The 25156-nt window shown below is 37.2% G+C and overlaps 1 protein-coding gene across 4 annotated transcripts in view; it reads left to right on the top strand.

Moving 5' to 3' along the window:
- Positions 1-25156, top strand: part of DTNBP1 (dystrobrevin binding protein 1) — a 63341-nt gene that overhangs the window by 24304 nt on the left and 13881 nt on the right. For all 4 annotated transcript variants that reach the window (XM_018918685.3, XM_009085296.4, XM_050971580.1 and 1 more), the window contains one exon: positions 3688-3710. In XM_018918685.3, coding sequence (XP_018774230.1) covers positions 3688-3710 — 23 coding nt within the window. The remainder of the gene's footprint in view (positions 1-3687; positions 3711-25156) is intronic.

The following is a 25156-nucleotide window of genomic DNA, read 5'->3' as shown; positions in this document are numbered from 1 at the left end:
TCATCTGCTCAGTGGCTAGAGCAGGGTTCATCCGACAGTGCAGTGGAAAACCTGAGGGGAATGGGAAGGTCCTTGAGAAATTTTATCTGCCTTCTAAGTAGATTGTAACTCTGACTGCTCATGTCAGTTACCCCGTGGGACAAGTCATGTATTGTAGATGATTTGTTTCACCTCTTGTCTCCACAATTACATATTCTTACCACAAACCCTGAATCTTGACTTTTCTGTAAATGTAGAAGTTGAGACCATGGACAGCATCATCATTAGAACATTCCAGGTATCTTAAAAACTGGTAACTGAGTTTGACGTGTACAGAATTTCACAGAGGAATTAAGTGCCTCTCCCCCCATCTATTCTATGAAAACAAGCAACTGGAAAGGCAGGGATTAACACTATTGCCTGTATGTGTGGCCAATTAGTTTTCATGGATGTAACTTCAGTGTCAGTGGAGCCTGTACAGCCTCTTGCCTCTCAGGAAGGAATCTAGGATTTGGAAATTTCTCTGCATACAGAATGAGATTACTTTTGAAGTGTCTCCGTGCCTTTATAGTCTGATTATGTTAGACTTTAGCTTGTTATTTTAGCCTTTTCTCCTTGCTCAGAGGTGCTGAACTTCATCTTTCACTGAAAAGAGCTATTTATATTATAATGTGCCTCCTAATTTTCCTTTCTTCTGAAAGCTTACTGTTAACTATGAAAAGGTAAAATGTATTCTTATATGAGTAACTAGCCAGGTTTTTTGTCAGTAACCTAAAACTGAGTAGCTGAAGAGCATATAGGCAGATGCCAGGTAGTTGTATTGATCAGTGGTTGGACTCAGTGTGGGAGCTCCTTTAATGCTGGACAGATGCTGAGCAGCCCACACTGGGCTTCAAGAGCCTTCATGTGTAGCGAGGCCAAAGGCAAGGCAGGTGTGTGTTTTCCTTCTAACAGTACTAGAAAGGGTTATCTCATCCATCTGTAAAATGCATGAATGTTCTTTGGGATGAAAACTCTTTAAAATCCAGGAGCATTTCCCTATGGAGTGCCTTCAATTGCCTTACATGTTTACCCCTTCTTGTCTTTTAACCTTGCTTTGAAGGCCACTTTTCTAAAACTGCTTTCAATTTAATCCTTTTCATTTTAATTACTCTCACAAATTGCTGTTTCTTTACATTGTGTGTGTTCCCAATATGAAGTTCAATTCTTAATGTGAGGTCAGTGTATTCTGCAGATGACTTTTTGTCTCTAGGCTCTTAGAGAAGACAAAGGAAGTATCTTCCTTATGGCAGTTTATCAGTAAACACAAAAACATTTATTTACTTGTAAAGGGGATAAGTGTAACACTCTTATATGTTTTTGTCTGTACATTTGTGTGCCAGGTCTTAATTACCCAAGTAAAAAATGTACTGATATACTCTTAAGCCATTTGTTTTTCCAATGTCATCACAAGTCAGTTTCCTTTCCACTTCTCAGTTTAGTGTCATGTTCTTACCAAAGCTGCTGATAAATGAGATTAAGGATTAAAATTTTTAAACTTCCAAGTTTTTATTTGGATAATTTGATTTAATGAATATAAAAAAAAAATCTTCATGATGCTGATGCTGAACATGGTTTCAATAAACATGTACTTCATTATATATTTCTAAATAGAAGTTTTATTGAAAGTCTTGTGAGAAACCACAAGATGTGTTTAATTCATGCTGTGTAAAATATACAATCTTCAGTCTGTGTGTCTGAATTGGTATGAGGATGCAAGGAAGTACAGATCTTTTTAATTCAAATTTGTATTTTTACTGTGTGCTAATCATAGATCCTTTTACTTTTTCAGAGGGAAAAAGTTATTGTCAAATATTAATTTCCAACTTTTTTAATGAATGGTAATTATGTATATGGATATAGGGACAACATCTTAGTGCATCTCAACCCTAAAAATATTGATGGATTTTGAAAAGGAAAATTCTGGGGTTTTAGAGAAAATGAGTGATTGCCACTTGGCTACTGTATTACCACCTTGTTTACTAACCTCTTTCAACACAATAATTATAATTGGCAGTAATTGTTTCATCTTTCCTTCTGTAGACAGGTGTCATGAAATTTCCTGATTTTAGGTGCAAGTAATGTCGTTTTTCCCTTCTTACCTTCACAAGATGTTTCTTTCACTATGGTTTTGTTTTAGTCCTTGGAAAACAACCATTTCCTGTGATTGTTGCTTCCTCAACTACTGTTCCATTGTTAAAAAAATAAGGTGGGCAACTTGTGAGAGTGTTTAAGAGTTTTGTAACTCTAAACAGAGTGTACAGGCTAGGAAAATTTTTTTGGGATATAAGCCTGCAAATCACAGATATTGTAAAGTAGCTTTTTTTCTCTGGTATAAAAGGGAGAAAATAGCTTGGGAAAGGTATGGAGGAGAAGCAGGAAAGGAAATATATACTCACAGGAAGTTGCAACTAATAGAATTCTTTACTGTGAATCACACTCTAGCTTATTTCCTGGTAAAGCACCCATTCTTTCAAAAACCTGTATTTAACATTTGGTGACAAAAGTGGGATGTTCTCTGAAAATGTGGAGGTAAATGCATTCTCTTGCTTCTTTTATAATACTCTGGCCTGCTTAGAGAATAAATTATTTCAGCTTTGAGTGAGTTTTGTCTGTTCTTGATGTAAGAATAAATGCTGAATTGCATCATCTGTTGAGGGACAGAAGGAGCTATTATGGTATAGCATCTGTATTGTAAAACAGTGTCTCTGGTAGGTGACTGAAGAGTGTTTTAGTCAGTGGATAGAGAATAGAATAATTTATCTGGACAACTGTGAATTCAGTCTTTAATTTATTTTGCTTACAGTCACTTTTGCTTCTGAATTCAGAATTTAACTAGGCATTCTGTGAGGTGCAGACTGAAAAAGTGTTTGATTTAAATGAGTTTTTTGTAAGGCCAGCGTTCTGCCTTATCTCAGTTATTACACTGATTCTTCTTTAGCCTTTAAATTCATGATGAATCACTATGTTGTAGTAATGGCAGTTGGAGCATTTTGCAATTTCTTTAAAACAGAGAAGATATTTCTGTTCATTTTATAGCCTCTGCATTCACAATTGCATAACCACTAAAAGTAGAAAGTGTCCTGGTATAAAGGCAAAAAAGATAATATTATCTTTTCCTTCATTTCTTAGCTTTCTGGTCCATGAGTACTGTGAGTTTCTGTGTCCATGAGTGCCATGTGTCATGTTCCATACTTGAAAATCCTCTCCTCTGAGGAATGTCACTGTATGTCTCTTTGCCTGTCTTTCTCTTTTAACTGAGTGATTTTCTTTCTTTAGTGTGGCAAAGATGTTTTTGAATAGCATTGATAAAAATTGAACACAAATTGTTATTTGCTGTGCTGTAAATTGGTAAATCTCTTAGTAATTAATGCCTTAGGAAGTCTTGGTTATTTTTGGAGCAGTGTATCTGGAAATTATGTAGCTAGATATAAATATGCAGTATTTGTATAATTGTACATATTTATAAAGAGGTGGTGGCCTAATTTACAAACAGGTTGATTTTGTTTGCTTTAGATAAACACATGTAGTAATATTACTGTTATATATGGTGACAGTCAAATTCTTTGATTTTTGTCTTTTAGTGAATCTTAAAGCATTTGAAATAAATCCTGTAGCTCTACATGTGGCATTTCTAATTATATTTTTAATTCTGCTCTTCTCTAACAGGAAGGAACTGGAGACATACAAAGGTAAATTCTATTTTTATTTTCCACTTAAATGTTTGCAAGAGTTGTGGTAATTTGTGTATTAAGTGAAACAAGGAAGGAACTTTTGCCCTTCTACATTTGACAGTGTTAATTTTGTGTTGACCCAGCAGGCTGTGTATTTTTCATTTTACCTGTTCTTGTTACTGTTTTCTTTGAGAGAGTCCCAAGTGTAGGGAGAACACAGATATTTTGTTGTCTTATCTAGGTTTCAGAGATTCCCTTGTCTAAGTCAAGGCTTTCCCTTGGTGTTACATTTTTGTAGTTAAGGGCTTTTCTTCAACTAGTTGATGTCTCTTTCAGCACAGATATATCTTTGGCACATGTTGCAGGCTGTTGCATGTTAGGTTTTTGTCTGGCTGTTTCCTGGGAATTTTTACAGTATTATGCAAATTTAATTTTTGTAGCTCAACTTGTTGGAGACACTCTGTGATATACACAAATATTTGTCCAATATATGATGTAGTGGCTGGCAGCTCTGTCATGTACTATTGCTTTGTCTCTGGTACATAGATGGAACACAGTTCCATTTTTAGTAAATCCTAAACTGGGGCTTACTCTACCTGCTGACAATAATGTTTGATCAACTTGAGAATTGGATCTGACTGTGGGTTTGTGACTAGTATTTATGAGAATGAAGTTGGGTGCATTGACTTATGTCAATCAAGTGTCTCTTGAAATTGAAAGGAGGGATGGAAATTTCTATCAGCTGCATTCCTTTGCCTTTTCAGTTCATTACTATCTTATCTTTGTGGTTCTACAAAAGGAAAATAACAGTTACAGTAATAGATAAGCAACAGAGATTATGTAAAATGTCACTTTTTCTGTAACTTACCAAACCAGCCCTTTTGTTGATTGATTTGACAGTTTTCAACACAGAGCAACTCAATACAAAACAGAAGGTAATGCCAGGCTGCTTCTGATCCAAAGCAAGGCAGCTCCTTCTGATACAAACCTGGTGCTTGTGAGAACAGTGAATCCTGGTTTTTTGTTTGTCTTGATCGTGTGTTTTAAGTGAGTTTTTGGAAGCTGGAAGAGTGGTTTCCTAAGTAATTTTTCTCTAGGCCCCTTGTTGATTTAATAGAGACTTTAATGTTATTTGACAGTAAGTATTTTACAAAGACAGTTACTTTGATGGAAGAGGAATGTGCTAGCTGTGTCTTGACCTTGAAATTTATACTGAACTAAGCAATGGATATAGAGGCATATGGATTTCTAGTATTGGTTCTGAAAGACTGGTCTTGGTAGCCAAGAGAAGGTTAGATAAGCATAGAGGGATGCAGCATGGAAAATGGATATTAAACATCTGTCAGACTAATTTGTGTGGGTTTTTGTACAGTGAACTAGTAGTCAAGCTTGTACCTGACAGAAGAGAAGGGGAGTTATAGCTAAGAAAATTTCAAGAATGGTCTTGTGAAGCAAGTCTAATCCCTTTCTAGAAGATGACAACAAGAAGATTTAAAATAAACAATAGATTCAGTGTTTTGATTTTGCCAACAGCTTTCACTGTTTTGCCTGACATTTCCCAAGAAATTGGGATTAAGCTACTAAAAATCCAAGTGCACAGCTGATTGAAAATACATACTTGGAGGAAATGTTTTTGGGTTTCTGACTCATTAAGTTCTTAGATCTTGGAATTTTTGTTGTCAATCCAGACTGTGAAGTAGAAATATGCATTATATTGGCTTCAGTCAGTCTTTTTCTGGCCCTTTGGACCTTACATTATTACTTGGCATATCTTTCATCAGCTGGAAATAGGGAGAGTAGGAGATCCCTAGTTGTGAAGGATTCTTCACATAATGGCAGATGTTTTGGCTCTAGGACAGCTTTGTCCAATCTTACTCGGGGCCTCCTGCTTGAGTTTTCTGTTTTGAGCTGCTTCCAGGGCTCACTAGATTTTGGCAAAAATGATCTGTCACTTGGTTGGCTTTAGTTCCAGTTGATGAAGCACACTGAGATAACTCTGTGGATGTCCATAGGAATCCTGTCACAGAGAAAGGAAAAAGGCAGAAGCAAGGGCAGGCAGTGTGTCTTAACAGCCTGACACTGTAATTTTATAAGCAAAAGAAGCCAGGAAACATGTTAAGTAGTTGAGTAGATGATTCTTTACATTTTAATATTGCAAATATAGGCTACATCCTCAACTAATTTATCTTTGCATAACTGTCTAGAGTGAAATGTCTTCCTCAGCATTCTGTTCATGAAATACCCAGTGCAGGGTCTATAAAGAACAACTGTTTAAAATATCTTCCTATACACTTGCATCTTTTAATGCATTTGCACTTGAAATCGTTGTACATTAAAATCTGTTCCAATGGAAAAACACGAAATGCCATTTTTTTATAATAGTAACTTGTTATTTGTGAATTTGAATACCATATGCTAAAAAGTAATAGCTTCCAGGATATAAGGATGGTAAATGTCTTGCATAAAAATATCTTATATAAAGATACAAGATCACTTTATCTGAATATGCAGGAAGTAAAGTACCACAAAAAAATTCCTTCAATATGTTTGCTAGAAGGGTTAAAAGAGAGTTGTGTGCACTTTTTTCAGTATCCAGATGCAACTCTCATGCTCACCATTGATGAGTTCTTATGCCTTGCTCAGGATAGAAAGTAAGGTTTACTGGAATTAAGAAGCTGAATGGTCTAGTCTGAGATTCAGATGAGCACAGCACTAGAAACTTGAATGCTGTGATGCATCCCATCAGTTGCACAGTGAATACAGAAAAAAAATGCAAATTTTATGTTGGCACTGACCCTGAGAGTGCAATTGTCATTCACAAGGCTGCTGAGTGGCTTCACAGACCTCTCAGATCTGTTTTCAAACTTTACTTCCCTGGAGTTTTGTGGATGTGTAAATACAAATAGGTATACAGGTGTAGTCTGTAGTAAATTTGTGAAATCTTCAAATGTCTGTAACCTTAAAAACATTTAAAGTGCCCTTATATATACACACCTAGTATTTATTTATTTTAATATTGAAGCAAAATCTACACAACCGAGAAATTGAATTGTTCCTGGTTTCATTTACAGCTTCCCACTCTGTGTGCCAAGGTACAAAGTGGTAATTCATTGATCTTTTAAGTATATTTTTTGAAGATACTAGGGGTCACCCAGGAGGGGCCCTGACAAGGAGTGTATATTGCCAGTTTGCAGCATTGAGAAGTGTTGAGAATCCACTGACTCTCTTGCTCATTGATGTCAGTACATTTAAGGAGCATAAGAGTAAATAAAAATGTAATACTACTTTAAGAAATTATGAATTATTTTTGTATTGCCAATGTTTTAGTATTTGTTTCTGCCATTTTCATAGAATTTGTTTCTGCCTTTTCCATGTTGGTATTGGAGATTGTACTCTATTTCATTTTAAGGAATCGATTTTACTGTTCTTCCTTTTGCTTTAAGACTTATTTTTACAGGGCCAGACATTCTCCTTTGTTGTTTGCTGCACCCACAGTGTGCAGGGGCAGGACAAACCTTTCCAGTCTCTCTTCTTTCAACCAGAAGGGTTTTCTATTACAGAGTAATTGAAATTTATTTTTATTTAATAATCTGTGGTGCTGAGAAAGTGAAGGTTAGAAGCCTTCCTGCTTTTTTTTTTTGTGTTAAACATCTCTCTCTGAAGTGGGCAGGGAATGAGTGTGTGATGTCTTTGTCGACACTGCTGCAGCACTGGCATTTGTGTATGTGAAGTGTGGGGACAGAACATCTCAAAGGTTGTCCAGTTCCTAATCTTTTGTTAGTACTTTATCTTACAGAGGTCTTTGCTATAAAGGATGGTGGGTTTATGAATTGGAAAACATTGGTGTGCCATATGGAGTAGCCTGCAAGTTTCTTTGTAGCTTGCACCAATTTCAGTCTTGGGAAAACTGCTTGTAGGAACTGGCTTATGCTCTGTGCTGTCCTGTCTTGGCTGACGCTCATAAAGATGCTAAAAAAAAGTGTTTTGAATCTTGGCAATTTCTTGCAATAGTAAAGTTTAGTTCATATTTGTGTCTGGTTTTGATTTTCGTATTTGATGGGTTGTGTTCTTGCATCGTTTAGGAAGGTATCATTTTCATTTTACAGCTGAGAGACTGGAAATTCAATAGCACATATGTGGTTATTTGCTCCTGATACTTGAAACCCAGTGCATTTAAGCCTGCACTCTGATTTCAAGTCATTCCATCATCCTTCTAGGCACATGGTACCATTTTTTGATTTGTTTTTTTCGTTTTTGAGTTAACATTTCTTTAGTTCTAGAGCAGCCAGGATTGTGTAGTAAATAGTTACAGAATACTGTTAATCTCATTTGAAGATGGAAGAGTGGAGCAGATAATGGGCTGGGTAGTCAGCAGTGAGAGTTGGGGAAAAAAATAAAAGTTTTGAAAGTAGCAGAATTGCACAGTGGTAATAACATATGTTATTGAGTTTACTTCTGATTTATCCAAATAGGACCTATATACGTGATAGATTTCAAAATTGCTTGTAAAAGTCCCTTTTAATAAAAAGTTTGGGATGCAATGTTTTGAGTTCTTTTCTGGAAAGAGAACTAAAGCACTAGAGGCTGTTTGGAGATCAACAACACATCACTTTTGCACAATGAAAGGCGGCAGCAACTTTGCAAGGGCAAATACACGCATGGCTTTGGCTACTGACTCATGCATATTTCTAAGCTTTAACAGGATTAGTTTGATTCTAGCCCAGTGAAACAGGTCATATGACCATTTTCAGCACTTCTGTTTACAGTACAACAAAATGTTTTCAGCCTTTTGAATGAGAGGTTTCTCCCAAACAAGGCCTGTTAAGTTTTAAGAGCTTTATCAAAATATTCCTTGAGAAACTGACCTGTGAACTAAAGAGGTGTTTTTTCTTGCTTTTGCCTTCAAGGTTAAGTCATTAGGTCACATTTGATATGCAGATTTTTTTGGCATCCCTATTCATGCAGCTAATATGCTGCTGTTGAAATTGTAGTTTTCCAGTCCTTTTATCAGGAGCTTAAATATGTTTATATCCAAACTTTAATTTCTGGACTTTCACTGTTCCCTCTTCTAAGAGCACACAATATTGTCTGTTGACTCCATCTCTTTGTTTGCCATTTTTTTGAAATCTCACACTTTTAACAAATAGTATGTCGAACTGATTTTTTTTTTTTTTTTCAACCAGTCTAGGGATCCTGTTTATCGTGCTGTGTTCTGGTGGCTGTCAAAATAAAACTCCTTTTTCATGCTCTTCATATTGCCTTCCAGATGCATGAGGTCTTTACAGCTTGTGGTTGACAAAGCTCATCATTTCAATGACGTAGCTGCTCTTGGAGTTGAGCTGTCATTTTGAGCACATAAGCCTGTATGTTGCTTCTGAGCAAGAGTAAGGTGACATTGTGGTAGAAATTAATTCCAGCCACATGGAATTCAATTACTTTAACATTTCTGTGGTCCAAAATTTCAATATTTAAACATTGCAGAACAGACAACTCTTGCTTTGTCATACCAGAGAACAGTTAGGAAAGAATTGCTTAATTCTTTTGTAATAAAGCTAAAATGGAATTAAAATTTCAGGTTTATATTCTGATATTAGGGGCTTTCATCTTTATTTTGCTATGAGGTGAAAAAATCCTGATAGATTTCTAGTTAATACTGTGCTTTACTAGCTTCTTTCCCATCTGGGCTGTGGAAGAAGAGCCTTGCAACTTTGGATGCTGTGTGTTGTTTGTGGCAAGAATTGACCTAGACTTATATATGATAACCTTTCTCTAGGGAACAGAAAGATTTGAGTCTTGGGCACTTCTGGTCAAACCTCGAGTGAAAGGCAAATAAGTTTAATTACTTAAGTCTTCCATTTTAGTGTAATAGATGAGACAGATGGAGGAGGAAAAAAGATTGTGAGTTGTCCTTATAGCTGCCTTAGTTTTGATTTACTTTTTATGTTTTCAAGTTTGCAGACTCTTGCATCTATTTAGCGTTTTTACAGTTTCTAGGTCTGTATCTAGCTTTTTGTGTCTTCTATTTTTGTTCCTTTTTTGCCTTCCTTGAAATGGTGTGGCCTTAAATCAAGCCTTTTAAAAAAACAGTGATTTTGTTTTAAAATCCTTTTAAACAGAGGAATTTAAGGAATTTAAGATTCAGTCTTGTTCTTTCACTGTTTTCAGTCCTTCCCAGTAAATAACTGAATCTTTATACATCTGGACAGATATTACCAACACTGAAATGTATGTTTGAGCTTTCAAATGTGGATGGCAGGTGGGTTGTGCACATCTGATTCTGTTTGACTGAGTTTTCAAACCAAATGGCATACTTTGAGAACTTTTCCTGCCTATGAATACATACCTAGGAACAGTGGAAGTTTTCAGTTTTCTGGGATAACAAAAGCAATTGCTTGCCTCTTGCTAACCCTCTGAACATGACTTTGTTCTCAATTGGCAACACAAATTGAGCATGAGGTGTAATTGAAAATGTATTAGCTGCCTTTGCCAAGGCAGCAAAACATTTGCTGGATTAAGTATTAAGACTGAGAGTGAAGCAAAGTACAATGGATAATATCTTGTGTACACATTTATTTTGCAGATGACTGGAAAGAAATTTATCTAATTGTTAATAAGCATCAAGTCTTCAGGACAGATAATATTTTCTATACAAGAAATAGAATTTACATTTCAATGGAAGAGAAAAAAAGAGAATATTTGGCATATTTCAACTGTAGAAACAAAATTATCTACAATTCTATCTTTGCTCCATCAAAAAGCCCATTTGTGCTTTGCCCAAAGGAGGGCTGCACTGTCAGCTAACTCAATATATAATGGTTTGGGCTGAAAGGGACTTTAAAGATCATCTGTTTCCAACCCCTCTGCCATGGATGGGGTGCCACTCACTAGACCAGACTTTCTCAGAGCCCCATCCAACCTGGCCTTGAACACTTCCAGGGATGAGGCATCCACAACCTCTCTGGGCAACGTGTGCCAGTACCTCACCACCCACTGAGTAAAAAATTTCGTCCTAACATCTAATCTAAACCTACACTCTTTCATTTTGGATCCATTGCCCCTTGTCCTGTCACTATCTGCCCATTTAAAAAGTCCCTCTCCCTCCTTTTTTAAGGCCACAGTGAGGTCTCTCTGAAGTCATCCTTTCTCCAGACTGAAAAAAAACGGCTCTTAATAAATTTGATATGATGAGTAATTATTTCCTTTTGCTCATTTTTTATTAGTTTTCAACTGGTGAGGTAAAAATAGGGCTTTTTTTGGTAGAGTCAATGCAACCTTGGGTGGATCTTAGTGATAGAATGGCATTCATTACTAAGGTGGATATATATTGGAAAAAGGCCTGAATTTTAAAGCTATAAATAGAGAGTAGGGTTTCTAAAGGAAGTTTCAAAAGGCTCCTATAGAGAGACCAGATTATTTATGGGCAAACTAGATAGTGAGATTTTCTTGGAATAAATAGTGTGTGCTGTTTTAACTTGGCTGATCAAAGATAAGTTTTGGTTTTGTCACTTCTACCCTAAACCACTTCTGGTTTAATGCCTTAAATGCCATTTTATTCATTTGGGTTTTTTTTTTTTTTGGTTTGGTTTTTTTTGGGGTTTTTTTGTTTGTTTGTTTGTTTGTTTGTTGTGTGTTTGGCTGTAATGTAACTTTTTATGTGGCAGATTCAGCAGTGCAGTTTGTAGTGTCCATGCTCAACTAGATTTCAGGATTTTGCATGATGGCTGTCACCTGAAAGAACTATTCAGACAATGAATTGGCATAACCCATAGAGTGCTGACATTACTGATACTTCTGAAACCTTGTGTTTATCAAGGTTTTTTTAATGCCAATCTGACTGGATAAGAGTGAAGAGCACAAACCTTCCTTTCTGTTAAATTCTTCTTCATCTACATTTATTTTTAGAGAATCCTGTGGGTTTTATTTCGTGAGACACCCGTATGCCCTCTCATCTTGTCTTTGCATTGCATTTTGAGGGGGCTGGTTTATCCTCCCAACAAATTTTAATAGTTATGCATTTATGTAGTTCTCTCTTTTTTCCCTTGATTTCTATCACTTTGTAATGTACTATTGCACTAAGTCAAAAGCCCTTTCAGAGGTCAGATGTATTACAACAAATTTGGCATCACTGCAGCTTAAGATAAGATGCCTCATGTGTGTGCTGGTGCAGGTCCTGTTGGCTGTGGTGAAAGTTTACTCTATGCTGGAATCAGCCTTGCAGAATCCTGGTTTTCTGAGGAGTGGAGGAGGCCAGGGTAACAACAGGAATTTTCTCCAGCCATTGCCAGGGTGAATAGCAAACTGTGTAGATAATAGGAAACAATTTCATGGGAACATAAGTCCTGTCATACTCAGTTTATGTAGAACATAAAATATTTTAAGGTGTAATATTTTAATTGTTTCTAATGCTTAAATGACTGATGTGGAAAAAAATAGAAGTCCGTTCTGTCTACAGCTCTAACTTGAATTTATCCTTTAATTACCGAAGTCCAGACTGAAGCGGGATTATCTCATGATTATTATTATTCTTTTAATCTTTCTCATAGATATTTTTGGTGTTATTTTCACCAGTTAAACCCAAGTTTTGTAGGCCAAACATTCTGGGATTCTGGGTGTTTTTACTTTTAATGATGTCGATTGGAGAAGTATTTGTAATAAAATAGCTTTTTGTCCCTACTCTGTACTTTGATAATTGTCACAGAGAAGGCTTACTAAATGTGATCTTTTTAAGTAAAAGAAAGGAATTGCTATGGCTGTCCTGGTTTCTGGCAGCACTGTGCACCCTCCTAAACTGAAGAGGCAACGTGTGTCAGGGTTCCCAATTCTGAGGAATGCCTTACAGGTTTTGAACATAAATGCACTGTTGTGTAACTGCAGCATCAGCAGAGCCAAAGATTCTCAGTCATACGCTGTTGCTGTATTTTTTTTTCTCAACTGAATATAACCTTTTGTTTTTGATGAAAATGTAGCCTGGATATATAATAGAGAAAATGCAGTTTTCAGTGGAGAATACTGTTCTAATTTATTTTAAAATCCCATCCAAGGCTTTTAATATTTTATGTGTGAAGTAAGAATAGTATGTAGTCTGGTTTGTGGGGTATCTGAGCTAAGCCATGTTAAAGAAAGGCACTTTAAGGGGTGAGCCTTGTGACCAGTTCCTAATTAAGAAAAGAATTCAGAGCCCTTCTGTACCTTTCCCCTTGCTCCTGAGTCGTTTGCAGACGCTCCCAGCTCTCTGCCAAATAAACACATGCTGTAGCTGCGTGTCATCAGATTAGATCCCGCTGGGAAGATTTCAGTCTCCGCAGCACCCCTTGGTTCAGCAGCGTGTGGTATCTTCCCAAATACATGCCTGCATTTCTGGTGGAGCCCAGCTGCTGGGAGCTTGTGCTCAGGTTCTGGGGAGGCGCTGAGTTGAAGTATCCATGTGTGTGCAGCCGCATCTGCGTGCGAGTGGCCCATCGGAAACTGCCCGTCGCGGTACCACTGCTTTGAAAAAGCAGCCTTCTGGCAAAGGTCTTTGTTCTGCATCAGTAAAGATGCACATCACTGGGGCTGCTTGGTAACTGGAGCTTTCACTTGACCAGTGCTGGGTTTCTTTTTACTTGCTTATTTCTTACTGCCATGTCATCTCCGGGAGGCACTGAGAAGAATACTCAGAAGAATTCACGTAGGTGGAACTTTATTATCATCCTTGTCATTTGTCACCTTAACTTGCCAAGCTAATGTAAAATGCAGAATTAAATTAAAGTTAGCTTAATTAATTTCCTCAGTTACCACCATTGCCTGATTTGCAAAGGGTGTGCTGTAAATGACAGGTTAATTATCAACTTGATTTAGCAAATTGGAAAGAAATGGTGACTTAATGTCTGTTTTTTCAGGGCTTTTGTTTATTGCTTTGCTTTTGTCTGTTGCTTTGCATTATTGTCAAGGTAATGTTAATCAGAATTAGTAAAAGAATGCAAATACGCAGATATCTTGTTAACTAAAATTCAAGCAGGCGTGTCTAAGGGTGGGGTGACACCAGATGATGAGAGGAGACAGAGAATTATTATCTGAAGCTAAAACCAAGAATAAAAAAATAGAGCAGTAAATGTTAGCATAGATAGTCATGCTAATTTCCTTCAGGTAAATAAAACAAATTTTAAGGGTATATTTTAAATGAAGCAGCTAATGCTATTTACATCCATACAAAGCCCCCTTTATTGTATGAAACAATGTTCTTAATCATGCAACCAATAACATTTTTATGCTGTTAATTTGTAAGTAGTGTTTAGAACTGTGCTCTAATTGATGTAGAAATAAAATGGAGATTACTATTCTGATTCTTTTTATGTTCTTTTACATAACCACTGGAAGAGGTTTTTTTTGCCTGTTACCATTCACGTGGATTTTTTTCTGTGGATGTCCAGAGCCAAAAGATAAGAGTAAATGGAACTATTTGCTATTTCAATAACCTGTTGGAGCATACCTTTATCAAGGCTCTACCTATGAGTTCTAATTTTGATCACTAAAGTTGATATTTGCATTGAATAATTATTTCAAGTTGAATACTTTGTTTTAAGCAATTTGTCTGATATGGGAGAACTCTACATTTGTGTTGATTAGAAATACTTAATTTGTAAATATACTTGTTTTCCATAAGTTTAGTCAGATCAGTTGATTGCTTACTTAAAGAAGCAAAATTTACCCTCTTACTTAGCAAAATTTACCCTCTGTTCTGCTAAATATGGTGTGACCACTATGCACTCAAAATTGTGTAGTCTTGCAAGCAATATATATATATATATATATATATATATATATATATACATACATACACACACACACACACTGCTGGTGTAATCCATTTTGTATTTTTAACTACTTGGTGCATATTGACAAAAGTTGTCCTTCTTTACTTGTTCTTGTTTACTTGTTCTTTGTTCTTGCAGTGAAAGTAAGGGCAAAGAGGAGCACAGCTGCAAGTATTTATTTTTTTCCTTATTTACCATAATATCTTGGACAGTAGGACAGCTTTTTATGTGTGGGGTGGGGGCCAAACTTGGAATTATATAAGGACTAGAATATGAGATTAGAGAATCATTTGAAATGTAAGCCCTAGCTATATTACTCCAGTATGAACATTAATATTGGAAAGGTTAACACCTCTATGGTAACCAGGATTATTCTGATTTTTTTAATCACATTTTCATCTCAAGCTTTGTGACAGAAAAAAAATAATGCAAGACATATTTTTTTGATAATCTCTTTCCTCACCACCTATGTAGACTGTGGTTAATGACAGGTTAAAAAATATTCATATACCTACTTTTAAACTCTCTAACAAAACCAGCTGTACTTTTGGGGGTGCTGAAAGACCAGATGCTGTAGGCTCTTGCTGCCTGTGACTTCATCATGGTGCAAATGAACTTTTGGCCAGTTTTATAATGATAGTATTCTTTCTTTTGGCATGCTGCTTCTATTTTATATTAGAAATGTAACTGTAAGTGCAGACATTTCATCAGTTTGATTTGTAACTAAATAAATGTACAGCAGTAGAAAAAAATAAACATAAAAATAGCACTTTTTATGTTTCTCCACATGATGCCGTTTCTTTCTGTAGTGGTACTTAAATATGATATTATTCTGGTTCTTACAGTGTTCAAAAATAGTAGAATTGTTTTAAAAGCTGCAGTAGAAACCATTTATTCCTTCCTTATAGCATGTTCTTACATAAATCTGAGCCCCGCCTTTCCCAGCAGTGTGTCATTAAACTGCTTGTTCTGGTTCAGAACAGAAACTTCAGGTTCTAATGATGTGTGTGGATGGCTGGGGTGTGCATGTGAACATGTAGGAATCTGAATGCTTCTCTACTCCTTTCAGTAAAGGGAACAAATATGTGGATATTTTGGTAAACTCTTCTGCCCATTTTATTTGAGTGTTAGGTATGTCATGTGAAATTGTATCAAGGCACTGGAGCTGAAACTGTACAAACATAAGTCTTTGGTCTTCTAGCTTGTGTGGTGTTCTTTTTTGGGATGTATCTGCTCTTGCGGGTGAAATATTGTGTAATAAAACCAGATATTTAAAATGTGAGCTATTTTTAAAAATCAGCAACACATTTTTATATGTACATAGTATTTCTAGATTGCATATTTCTAATAGAGTGTGTGAGTTAAGGCCAAAAGAGGTTGACTTATACAATGTTTCATTTTTAATCACTTGGGTTACTCTGTGGATTAGGGTGAAATAAGAATCTTGTGGAGATGTCACTCAGCTCTTTTTTCCTTTTACGTAGAAGGTAGCTAGTGCTATTTTGATGTTGCATTAATGAGACTTGATCAGAATGCAGTTGGCTGTGTCTCATTTTAAATCAAACGGGAATGGTGCCATTTATAGGAATAAGTTTCTGTCTTAATTAGATGATTATGTAATCACTCCAGACCTTGCATACCAGCATTTCCATTGGCTCAGGAAGGTTTTCCCCTGATCATAATCTTAAATCCTCATAGATTTATTCTCTCTGGTTATTGAGCATTAAACTGGAAGCCCACACCTTGAGGAGAAGGTGCACTGAACACCACAGAATTTATTTTCAGTTACCTTGTGCGTTCACAAGGGTAGGAAATTAAACTGGTGGTACTTGATAGGCTCAGGGTTTGCAGGTCACCAATGATGTGGGAATTGCCATTTTGCTGACACAATGTCCTAAGCCTTTATTTTAAAGATTTACCTTTATTTTAAAGAGCACCATTGTCCTTGTGGTTACTCTCAGGTGCAGAGTGGTTTCTGTCTCTTAATGGAGAGCAAGGGTCCTCAGGCAGGGCCTATGGCTTCAGCTTCTGTCTCCACAAAACTGTGTGGCTGATAGAAATCTATCCATGTTATGGGTTTGGGTGACATATGTTTTTTTTCCTTTTTTGCTTGTTGGTACATATTTAGAGGGTTGTGCTGCCAGTCTGTTAGTGTCTGGTTCTTAATACAATTGAGCATGTTTTTAATGCAAAGCTGTAGGAAAGCTGACAGAACAGAAAGCTAAATCCTTGATTTTCAGCACATTTGGGAAGCCATAATGGGTGTGATAATGTCCACTAGGGTGGGAGGAAGTCTGGAAGAGGTACTTCAGTCTCTCGTTCTCATACTTGCTCTGTCCCTGTGTAGAGTTCAGGGTGCTTTTCTACCAATGAAGTTTTTTCCTGCATAGTAGTGGTTGTTTGGTCTAATAAAACCCATGGAGTGAAAACTAATTTGGTATGTGAAGGAGTTGTGGACTAACTCTAGAACAGAAGAGAAAACAGAAAAGATTTTATCAAGCACAGACAAAAATAATAAATAGCAAACCAAAAAGATGGCAAGTGACAGGTTATTGAATGAGAAGGATTTAGGAGAAAAACAGTCTCAGTTTTGAAGTCACTTTTGAGAAATGAACTATTAGGATTAATTCAACTGTGAACAGGGTAAATAACATTCAGGGATGGATCAATCATGAGATTTCCAGTGGACAGCTGCAAATGAGGTGTTAGAGAAACAATTGAGTTATAAGAAGAGAGCTTATTTCATAGAATGCTGGGAGAGCTTGGCTTGCTTGACAGAACAGGGGACATGGAGACTTCTACATGTAAACATTTTGAAGGAGTTAGCATCAGGAAAAAGAAAAATTCCTGAAAGGCCAGGGTGTGTTGGACTGGGGGGAGCAGGGGAGGTTGTTTTGTAGTAATTAGTAGGCCTCCAGCTAATTGTTAATTGTATTAACTGTTGTAGTATTAATTTAGCAAAGAGGCTTTCTTAAATCCAATAGGCATGAAAATACTGTCTGCCTATGTTGTGATGCTGCTCAGTTTTTTATTTTGGCATCAGTTGCTTTCATCCCTACCATAGTTGCCAAGTTACTGGGAAAGAGGAGCACAGGAGCTTCGACTGACACATGTGGAGTCTGTGTTCGCTTCTGGCTCCTCAGTACAAGAGAGACCAGCAGCTCCTAGAGGGTCCAGTGGATGGTCACAAAGATAATGAGAGGTCTGGTGCATCTCTCTTATGAGGAGAGACTGAGGGAGCTGGGCCTGTTTAGTCTGGAGAAGAGAAGACTGAGAGGGGATCTCATTAATGTATATAAATATCTTGGAGGCAGGTGCCAAGAGGATGGAGCCAAACTCTTTTCAGTGGTGCCCAGTGACAGGAGGAGGAGCAATGGCCATAAACTGAAACAGAAGAACTTCCACCTCAACATGAGGAAGAACCTTTTTACATTGAGGGTGGCAGAGCACTGGAACAGGCTGACCAGGGAAGTTGTGGAGTCTCCCTCTCTGGAGACATTTAAAACCCACCTGGATGTGTTCCTGTGTCACCTGTTCCAGGTGACCCTGCCTTGGCAAGGGATTGGACTGTATGATCTCCAGAGGTCCCTTCCAACCCCAACCATTCTGTGATTCTACTGAAGTCTGTTGGGCAAAAAAATCTGTTGGTTTTCTGATTTTTGTAATCTGCTGCTCTTCTGTCTACAGAGGGTGAGAATTAATAGCTCTGTGGTATAAATTTAGTCATCGATGACTAACCTGAAACTTTGTTATATAAATGTCAATTTTGCCATGTTCTGCTAATTGGATCCATGTTCCAGTGATGTCCTCACTTATCATTCTTAGTTGCTATTTTGATATAGAAGGCAATGTGGCATCTGTCTTGCTGGCAAAGGCTCCTGTAAAGAATTCTGTATAAAGCCAAAAAATTGTGTGGAACCATTAACTTTGCTTAAAAGGGCAAGTCTGAGAAAAGACTAGACAAGGTTTTTGATTTTACCATTGCCTGAAAACTTAACCACATCTTGAGCCCCAATACAATTGGGATTTCTTCACAGAAGATAGAAGCTCCAAATACCACTAACTAACATTAAAAGTGAGCTGATCTCAGATTTAGTCTGGTCATTTCAGTGATGAACATGCATACCTTTTCATGTTCTAAGCATAGGGGACAGGATAAAATTTTATAAAAATGTTTGGGCATTTCTTCATTTTTCTTAAAACTTCAGTTTAAAAACATCGCTGTTTGTTAGGATTGCTTGTTTGCTGTGGTAGTTCACTCCTGTTTTTCAATTTCATGTAGCACATGATATTTTCTGGTTTATGTTTTACTGAGCTCTGGGGAAAGTATTAGATAATTTGTGAAAGCATGAAGTGCAATGTAGCATTTTTTTAGAAGTGCCTTCCTTTTTTCTTTAAGTACAAGTTGCTGACTCCCCTCTGCATTTGTAAATGGAGCATTAGTGGCCATCAGTGTGATCTCTTATATCATGACCTAAAAAGTAAATTTGAAAAGCTGCATTCCCTCCCTTCTGGAGCCCTGGATGATTGCCAGAACTTTGCATTAAAACCCACAAGCAGTGGTACTAGGACAGTTTTTGCCTTAAAAGATAGGTGGAGTTACATGCGGATCACCGCGCCAGCATCTCTGGCGGGATGGAGACAGATTTGCTCTGACAATATAATGCGCTTTGCAAGCTTCTATTTTAAGAATTCTTTGTGCTATGACTTTTTTAAGGCTGTATTGGGCAAGTAATTTGTTTCTCTTAAGAATCTTACAGTTCTGAAGGCTCCAAGTTCACACAGACACTGTTAAATTCTGTGAGTCAAAAAGTGTGTGTAGCTAGAGAAGTATTTTTCAGAGTACTTCTGATCATAACTCTTCCATGTTTTATGGTTGAGCTACTTCATAGTGTTCTTTTGCCCTGTTACCTCTTGGGTAGGTGCAATCCAGTCTGTGAAGCACCTGAGAACTGATTTCCTACAGGACTTTCATCACTCCACAAATATCCTGAAGCGATCTGTGAAATCTTGATTTCCTCATTCATCCTCAGATGGGTGAAGCGGGGGCAGTGCACGTGCCAATGGCACATCCTTGTGCTCAACACACCTTGGATCTGACCTCCAGATCTCTTCTTGAATGAGCAGGTAGCCCAGTTTCTGGGCTCTGACAGTTGTTCTGCTAGCACTGAAACACAGATATCATTTGTAATGGCTGGGTAGCTGGGTGGTTTGTATTTTGGGAGGCAGGGAAGCAGTGGTATTAATTTGCTGTGTCAGTTTATATAACCTTGGTGACTCAGTGGGTGCACATTATGCTTCCAGTACTGCTGATTTAACTAGTTGGCTGCTGCCTTGCTCTCAAGTCTGTCAGGTCTGTTCCTATAGATTGATGAAAGTGAAGGGTGAAATATGCTTGACTGTTTAGAACTTTTAAAGAATATTTTAAAAAGAAGTTAATGTGTTTTGTAAATGAGACTTTGAAATGGGGTCTTTCCAAATAGAAAATCATCAGATGAGACCTATATTATTGTAGGCTGCCTTACTGTAAATTTATGTTCTTCATTTAAACTTGCAGGTTTAAGAATAATATTTCTTGTTTTATTTTCTATATACATGCTTATAAAATAAAATCTCTTCCAGTCTTTTTTGTTATGGATATTTCCCTAGGCTGAGTATCCTCATTCAGTTTGCTATTTAGAAAGCGTTAGCCAGGTGTTAGAAGAAGCAGGCCATCAGAATTTAATAGCTACTGATGTGATTACTGTTTTCACTTTTAAAAATGGATTATAATAGCAGTATGCAAGTATATAGTGTCTGACCTATTTTGAAATGGAAACTGCTACCTTGCAAACTTCTTCATCAAAATGCAATTTATTCTAGCCCTTTAATACTTCATATGTTCATATATGAAATTATTTGTGCTATATTGGGTACAATGCATTTGTATTTAGCCTGGAGAAAAAGAGGTTTGGGGGCACCTTATTGCTCCCCTCAACTGCCTGAAAGGAGCTTGTGGTGAGGTGGGAGTCAGTTTCTACTGCCAGGTAACAAGTGACAAGAGAAAAGAAAATGGCCTCAAGTTGTACCAGGGGAGGTTTAAATTGGATATTGGGAAAAGTTTCTTTGTGGGAAGGGTTGTCAAACATGGAAACAGATTGCCCAGGGAAGTGGTTGAGTCATCTTCCACATGTTTGTGAATGTGTCCCTGGAAGCACTCAAAACATGGCTATGGCACTTGAGGGCTTGGTTTAGTGGTGAACACAGTTGTGGTGCTGGGTTGATGGTTGGACGTGAGGATCCTAGAGGTCTTTTCTAACCTTAACAATTCTGTGATTCTGTATTTACTAGTCTTATTTAAAAAATAGAATATTGATGTATTATCAAGCATCAGTGATTTATTTTCTTCCTTCTTGACCAAGATTTTAGGCTTGTTATGGTTAGATCTCTCTCTGATGCAGCCACTGTTTGATGTATATAGAAACACAAGTATTGTCAGGGGACCTTGTTTAATAGATAAGCCAGAGATGAAAAATAATTTAGAATGAATAATATCAGCAAGGATGTTTCAAAATAGGAGGCTTTTTAACCAAATGTCTACAGTTTTATAGAGCATGAAATTATAATAATGATGTTACTTTGATTCCTTATGCATGCTTCAGTTCTCATTAGCCTTGGATAGTTACTGTTACAAACAGATTTAATAGTTTATAAGAGAACAACAATAGGTTGAAGTTCAGTGCTTGCTGACCACCTTGGTATAGCATTCATTCCATCTCAAAGAGAAAATGTGTTCCAACGGACCAGGAATGATCTTGGTTCATTCCTGCCCCATCTCAAGCTTTGTTTATAATTTCAGGTATGTTTAGGAATGGATATTGAGGTGATTTGCCAGATGCTGTTCCCGGTGTGTTTGTCCTTGTCTGGAAGGACCTCACAGTCTTTCTTTGTCAAATTCCACTGGTTTTGTTGTTACCCAAGCCCCAGGACAGATTAGATGGTTTCAGTGTTAGTCTTGTGAGGAATTTTTTCTTTAAATTCTCTTCACTTATCCCACTTTGCCTGTCTCATTTGTGTTTTAAAAGGCATTCCAAAGTCTCTGGGCATCAGATGTTTGGACCCTCTGATATTGTTTGTAACCCACTTCCATTAAGCTTTATCTTTTACTTAAAAAAAAAATTTTGGTCTTCATGAGTGTGAACGAAATTTTCCCTGCACGAAGCCAGTGAAATCAAATGTGGTGTCATCTGTTGTAATCTAAGCAGCAGTGAAGAGATGAGAAATATTCTGCCTAAAGCGGTTGAAAGCTTAGGTCTTAAAATTTGTGATTTTATTTCTGTGTTAGTAACAAATAAAAATACTTTTGGTTGCTTTAAAAGGAGGCAGCAAATCTCTATTGCCATGGAAGTTGGACACTGTTGGGGCTGACAAAGCAGATGCAGGATGACAGGAAGAAAGAGAAGGAAACAGGGCAGATATAATGGTGGCCTGAAGGCAATGGTTTTTTCTCACTGTCATGCCAAATGTGTTGTGAACAAATAATTCATATTTAATAAAGGTCATATTGTGTTCTAATGATACCCTCCTCTAAAATTAGTTGGTGTTCAGATTTCAGGCAGCATGTTCTTCCAGCTTAGATGTGAAAGAGGAAAAATTGGACACTGAATAGGATCAGTACACTTTTGCTTATAGTTTATCCTAATGCTTCAAAATTAGCATTTCTGCTTGCTGTTTTGGAATCACTAAGCAGTCGGGGCTCTTTGAATTGGCCCAGGGATGGGTGGCTATATCTGTTGTAGAGATTGAATGTGTGATTTTTGTTGGTATAGAGAATGATATCTAGTAGAGAGGTGCTGTTTAGAGAAAGAGAGTGAGAGCAAGGAAATTAAACTTTTTCAGAGATTGGCTGCATGTTTGCCCTGTGGAGAAAATGTGCATGCATTTTGTGAGGTTTAAGGTACTTGTGACTAATTAGTGCTAAATTACTCTGAAGAACAAAATCAAAAATTAGGTTAGCAAGGCCTTATGCATATTCAGTTAAGGAAGATATAATAAATTAAGTGTTCTGTATTTTTAGCAGGCCTGAAGGTGAATGTTCTTAAGGTGCTTACAAACGGCAGAAGTTGATTGATACAGATGTTGGGGAAATTAATTCCTCATTTTATACTGTACTGCAGCACAGGCACAAGTCAGGGCTTGCTCTGTCCCAAGGTGTGGCAGGAGACATTGAAGACTTTTGAGGCATCCCTGTGCTGAAAGGAAAGAAGGTGGGGGGAGGAAAAGCTGAGTGAGAGATTTCATACAGCTGTGTATATTGAAAAGAATCATCTCACAGGAAGTGTATTTTACAGGTTTCACAGTCCTAATTACACTGACTTCCCTCTTCAGTCAGCCTCCTCCTTTTTTCCCTTCCCCCTTGTAAGTGCTTTTATCAGCTTCCTGAATTTCTGCTTTTTATTCACTCCTCACTGTCACTTTGATGTCTGTGCATCCTTTAGGTGGATTTTCTTTGTTTGCTCAAATAAGATACTGTATCCTAGGTGTCATCTGTCAGGTCATTTTCACAGTAGGCATAGGGTTTAGTCACTGATGGTCACAAAGCAGGATGTGCTTCCTCACTCAGACCCAATTGTTCCTGCAGCCTCTTGGGATTTTTTCTGTCAGAGTAGCTTCAGTAGGGTCAGTTTTATTGTACTGGCTTTTGTTTGTGGTGTTTGGTTTCAATAAGGCAAAGCCTTCTCTGCCTCTTTTAAATGTCTTCCTCCCAGTTAGTACTGTTTTTTCTCCCCACAACTTGTTTAATCTCTACCAGGCTGGAGAAATCCAAGATGAAGGATCATATCTCATTTGTAACCTCTTTTGAACAATCTGTCAGTTGCCCTTCTCCTCTCCCTCTGCCCTATTGTCATTTCTCTTCCTTTGTATCTCCTTTCCTTTCATATTTCTCATGTTTAATGCTCCACTGAAGCATCAGCAACATCGCCCACCTGCTCCACCCTCTCCCTTGCTGCATGGGTGTCTCTCTTTTTGTTGCATATATTCATTGAGTGTTGGGTCAAGCAACTGAGAGACCTAGGAATTCTTGTCCTGTTTTAGTGGTAACAATTCCTCCCAATAAAAAGCGGGTGAAAAACTGAGTATCAAATAAGACAAAAGTCTTAGCTATTAATTGTGCTCTTCCTTTGAGGGTTCAGGTGACCTGGTTAGGTATGTTAACCAGTGGACAGCTTGTTTAGATGTATTTAATGCTAATAAATTACTCTAATTATTTCCATTAGTCTATTAATTTCTATGTATTATTTAAGATAATCTATTAACCTAATGATGTTAAGATCTTAGATAAGGCACACATGAGAAAAGACCTGCTAATTTTCGTACTACCTTTAAACCAGTCTACTGCAGTACTTGAAATATTAATGATGTCCTTCTTTAAATCAGTTTGATTTGAATAGCAAATTTTGTAATCAATTTATCTGTTACTGCAAACTAAACCAGAATAAGCACAAGTTTAAAATTACACTGTTGATTTGTGCCTAGTGCTGCCATTGATAAATTCATGACTAAACAGCAAAAATAATTTTGAGTGAACATGGTTGCAGTTATGGCTTTAGCTGGACCTGGCAATGTGGTAGCTCTTGGTTTTGCATCTGTTGCCACTTCTATGGCAGCTTCAGGAAGACAGATGATGACTGATCCTCCATAAAAACAGTGAAACACACACACACCTCCAGAAGGTTCTTGTTCATAACTGTTGGATCTAGAAGAATTGTTTTTGTTCCCAGCCACCAGTGCTTCTTCAGTGTGGCAGTACCAGTTTGATCTAGTACCAAAAAATCAGGTTTATTGTTTGGTTGAGTGGTGGTCTGCCTTGACTTTGCCAACAGTGATGCACTAGTTTAGTCTGGTTGTCTTTAAAGAAAAAGCATGGTAAAACTTGAATATGAGAGGGAAAAATCTGAAAACTACTGCTATGTTGAGACCTGGTAGCTTCCCTTCTTATCAAATGTTGGCAACCAGATGAAATCCTGGGAGATCTAGATCATTGCTCAGGGTTGAACAAAAGAAGAAAGTGAATGCAGCCATGCACTTTCCTGTTGTGCTTTACAAACTGTGAAGAAGGAAGGGTTTTGGTTTTCTTCCCGTGTGCTCCATGTTGTATGGTTTGCTCCTCAAGGTTTGCTCTTAAATCCTTTAGGAAGCAAACAGACATGTCAAAGTTGCAAAAACTGTTCTGAATTGGCAGTAAAAATACGGAAGGGCTTTGGCTGTAGATAAAGATGACCTTTAGTCTACCTTCAGTGTTGCAAGTTTGAACACTTTGGAGGATGGCACAGAAATAAGTCAGCAAGCCAGTGGGAGCAGATAATCTTTCAAGACTTTTTCTTTCTCCTTCAAAAGATCAATCACAAATATTTTTCAAGTTTATCAAAAGAAATTTATTCTTTCAATTGGTCTGTTTAATGATAGCTAATATTTTGCAAGTTGGAAGTTCTGTCAGGGCTGCTTTTTTGTTACGGTCTGTTATTTCTCAGCTATAGACCATTTAATATTCTGTAAAAAATGAAAAAGCAAGTGTAATTGGCTGTGAGTATATGAAAACTAGATGCATAGGAGAAAGCTTAAAAGGTTTCATTAAAATTTAAAACTCAATGTCCTTTCCTTAGAACTGACACTCTGAATATTGCCTTACCT

This window comes from Serinus canaria, chromosome 2, assembly GCF_022539315.1.
Source record: "Serinus canaria isolate serCan28SL12 chromosome 2, serCan2020, whole genome shotgun sequence".
Lineage (NCBI taxonomy): Eukaryota > Metazoa > Chordata > Aves > Passeriformes > Fringillidae > Serinus > Serinus canaria.
The sequence above is the reverse complement of the archived record's forward strand: the minus strand, read 5'-3'. Positions and strand labels throughout refer to the sequence as shown.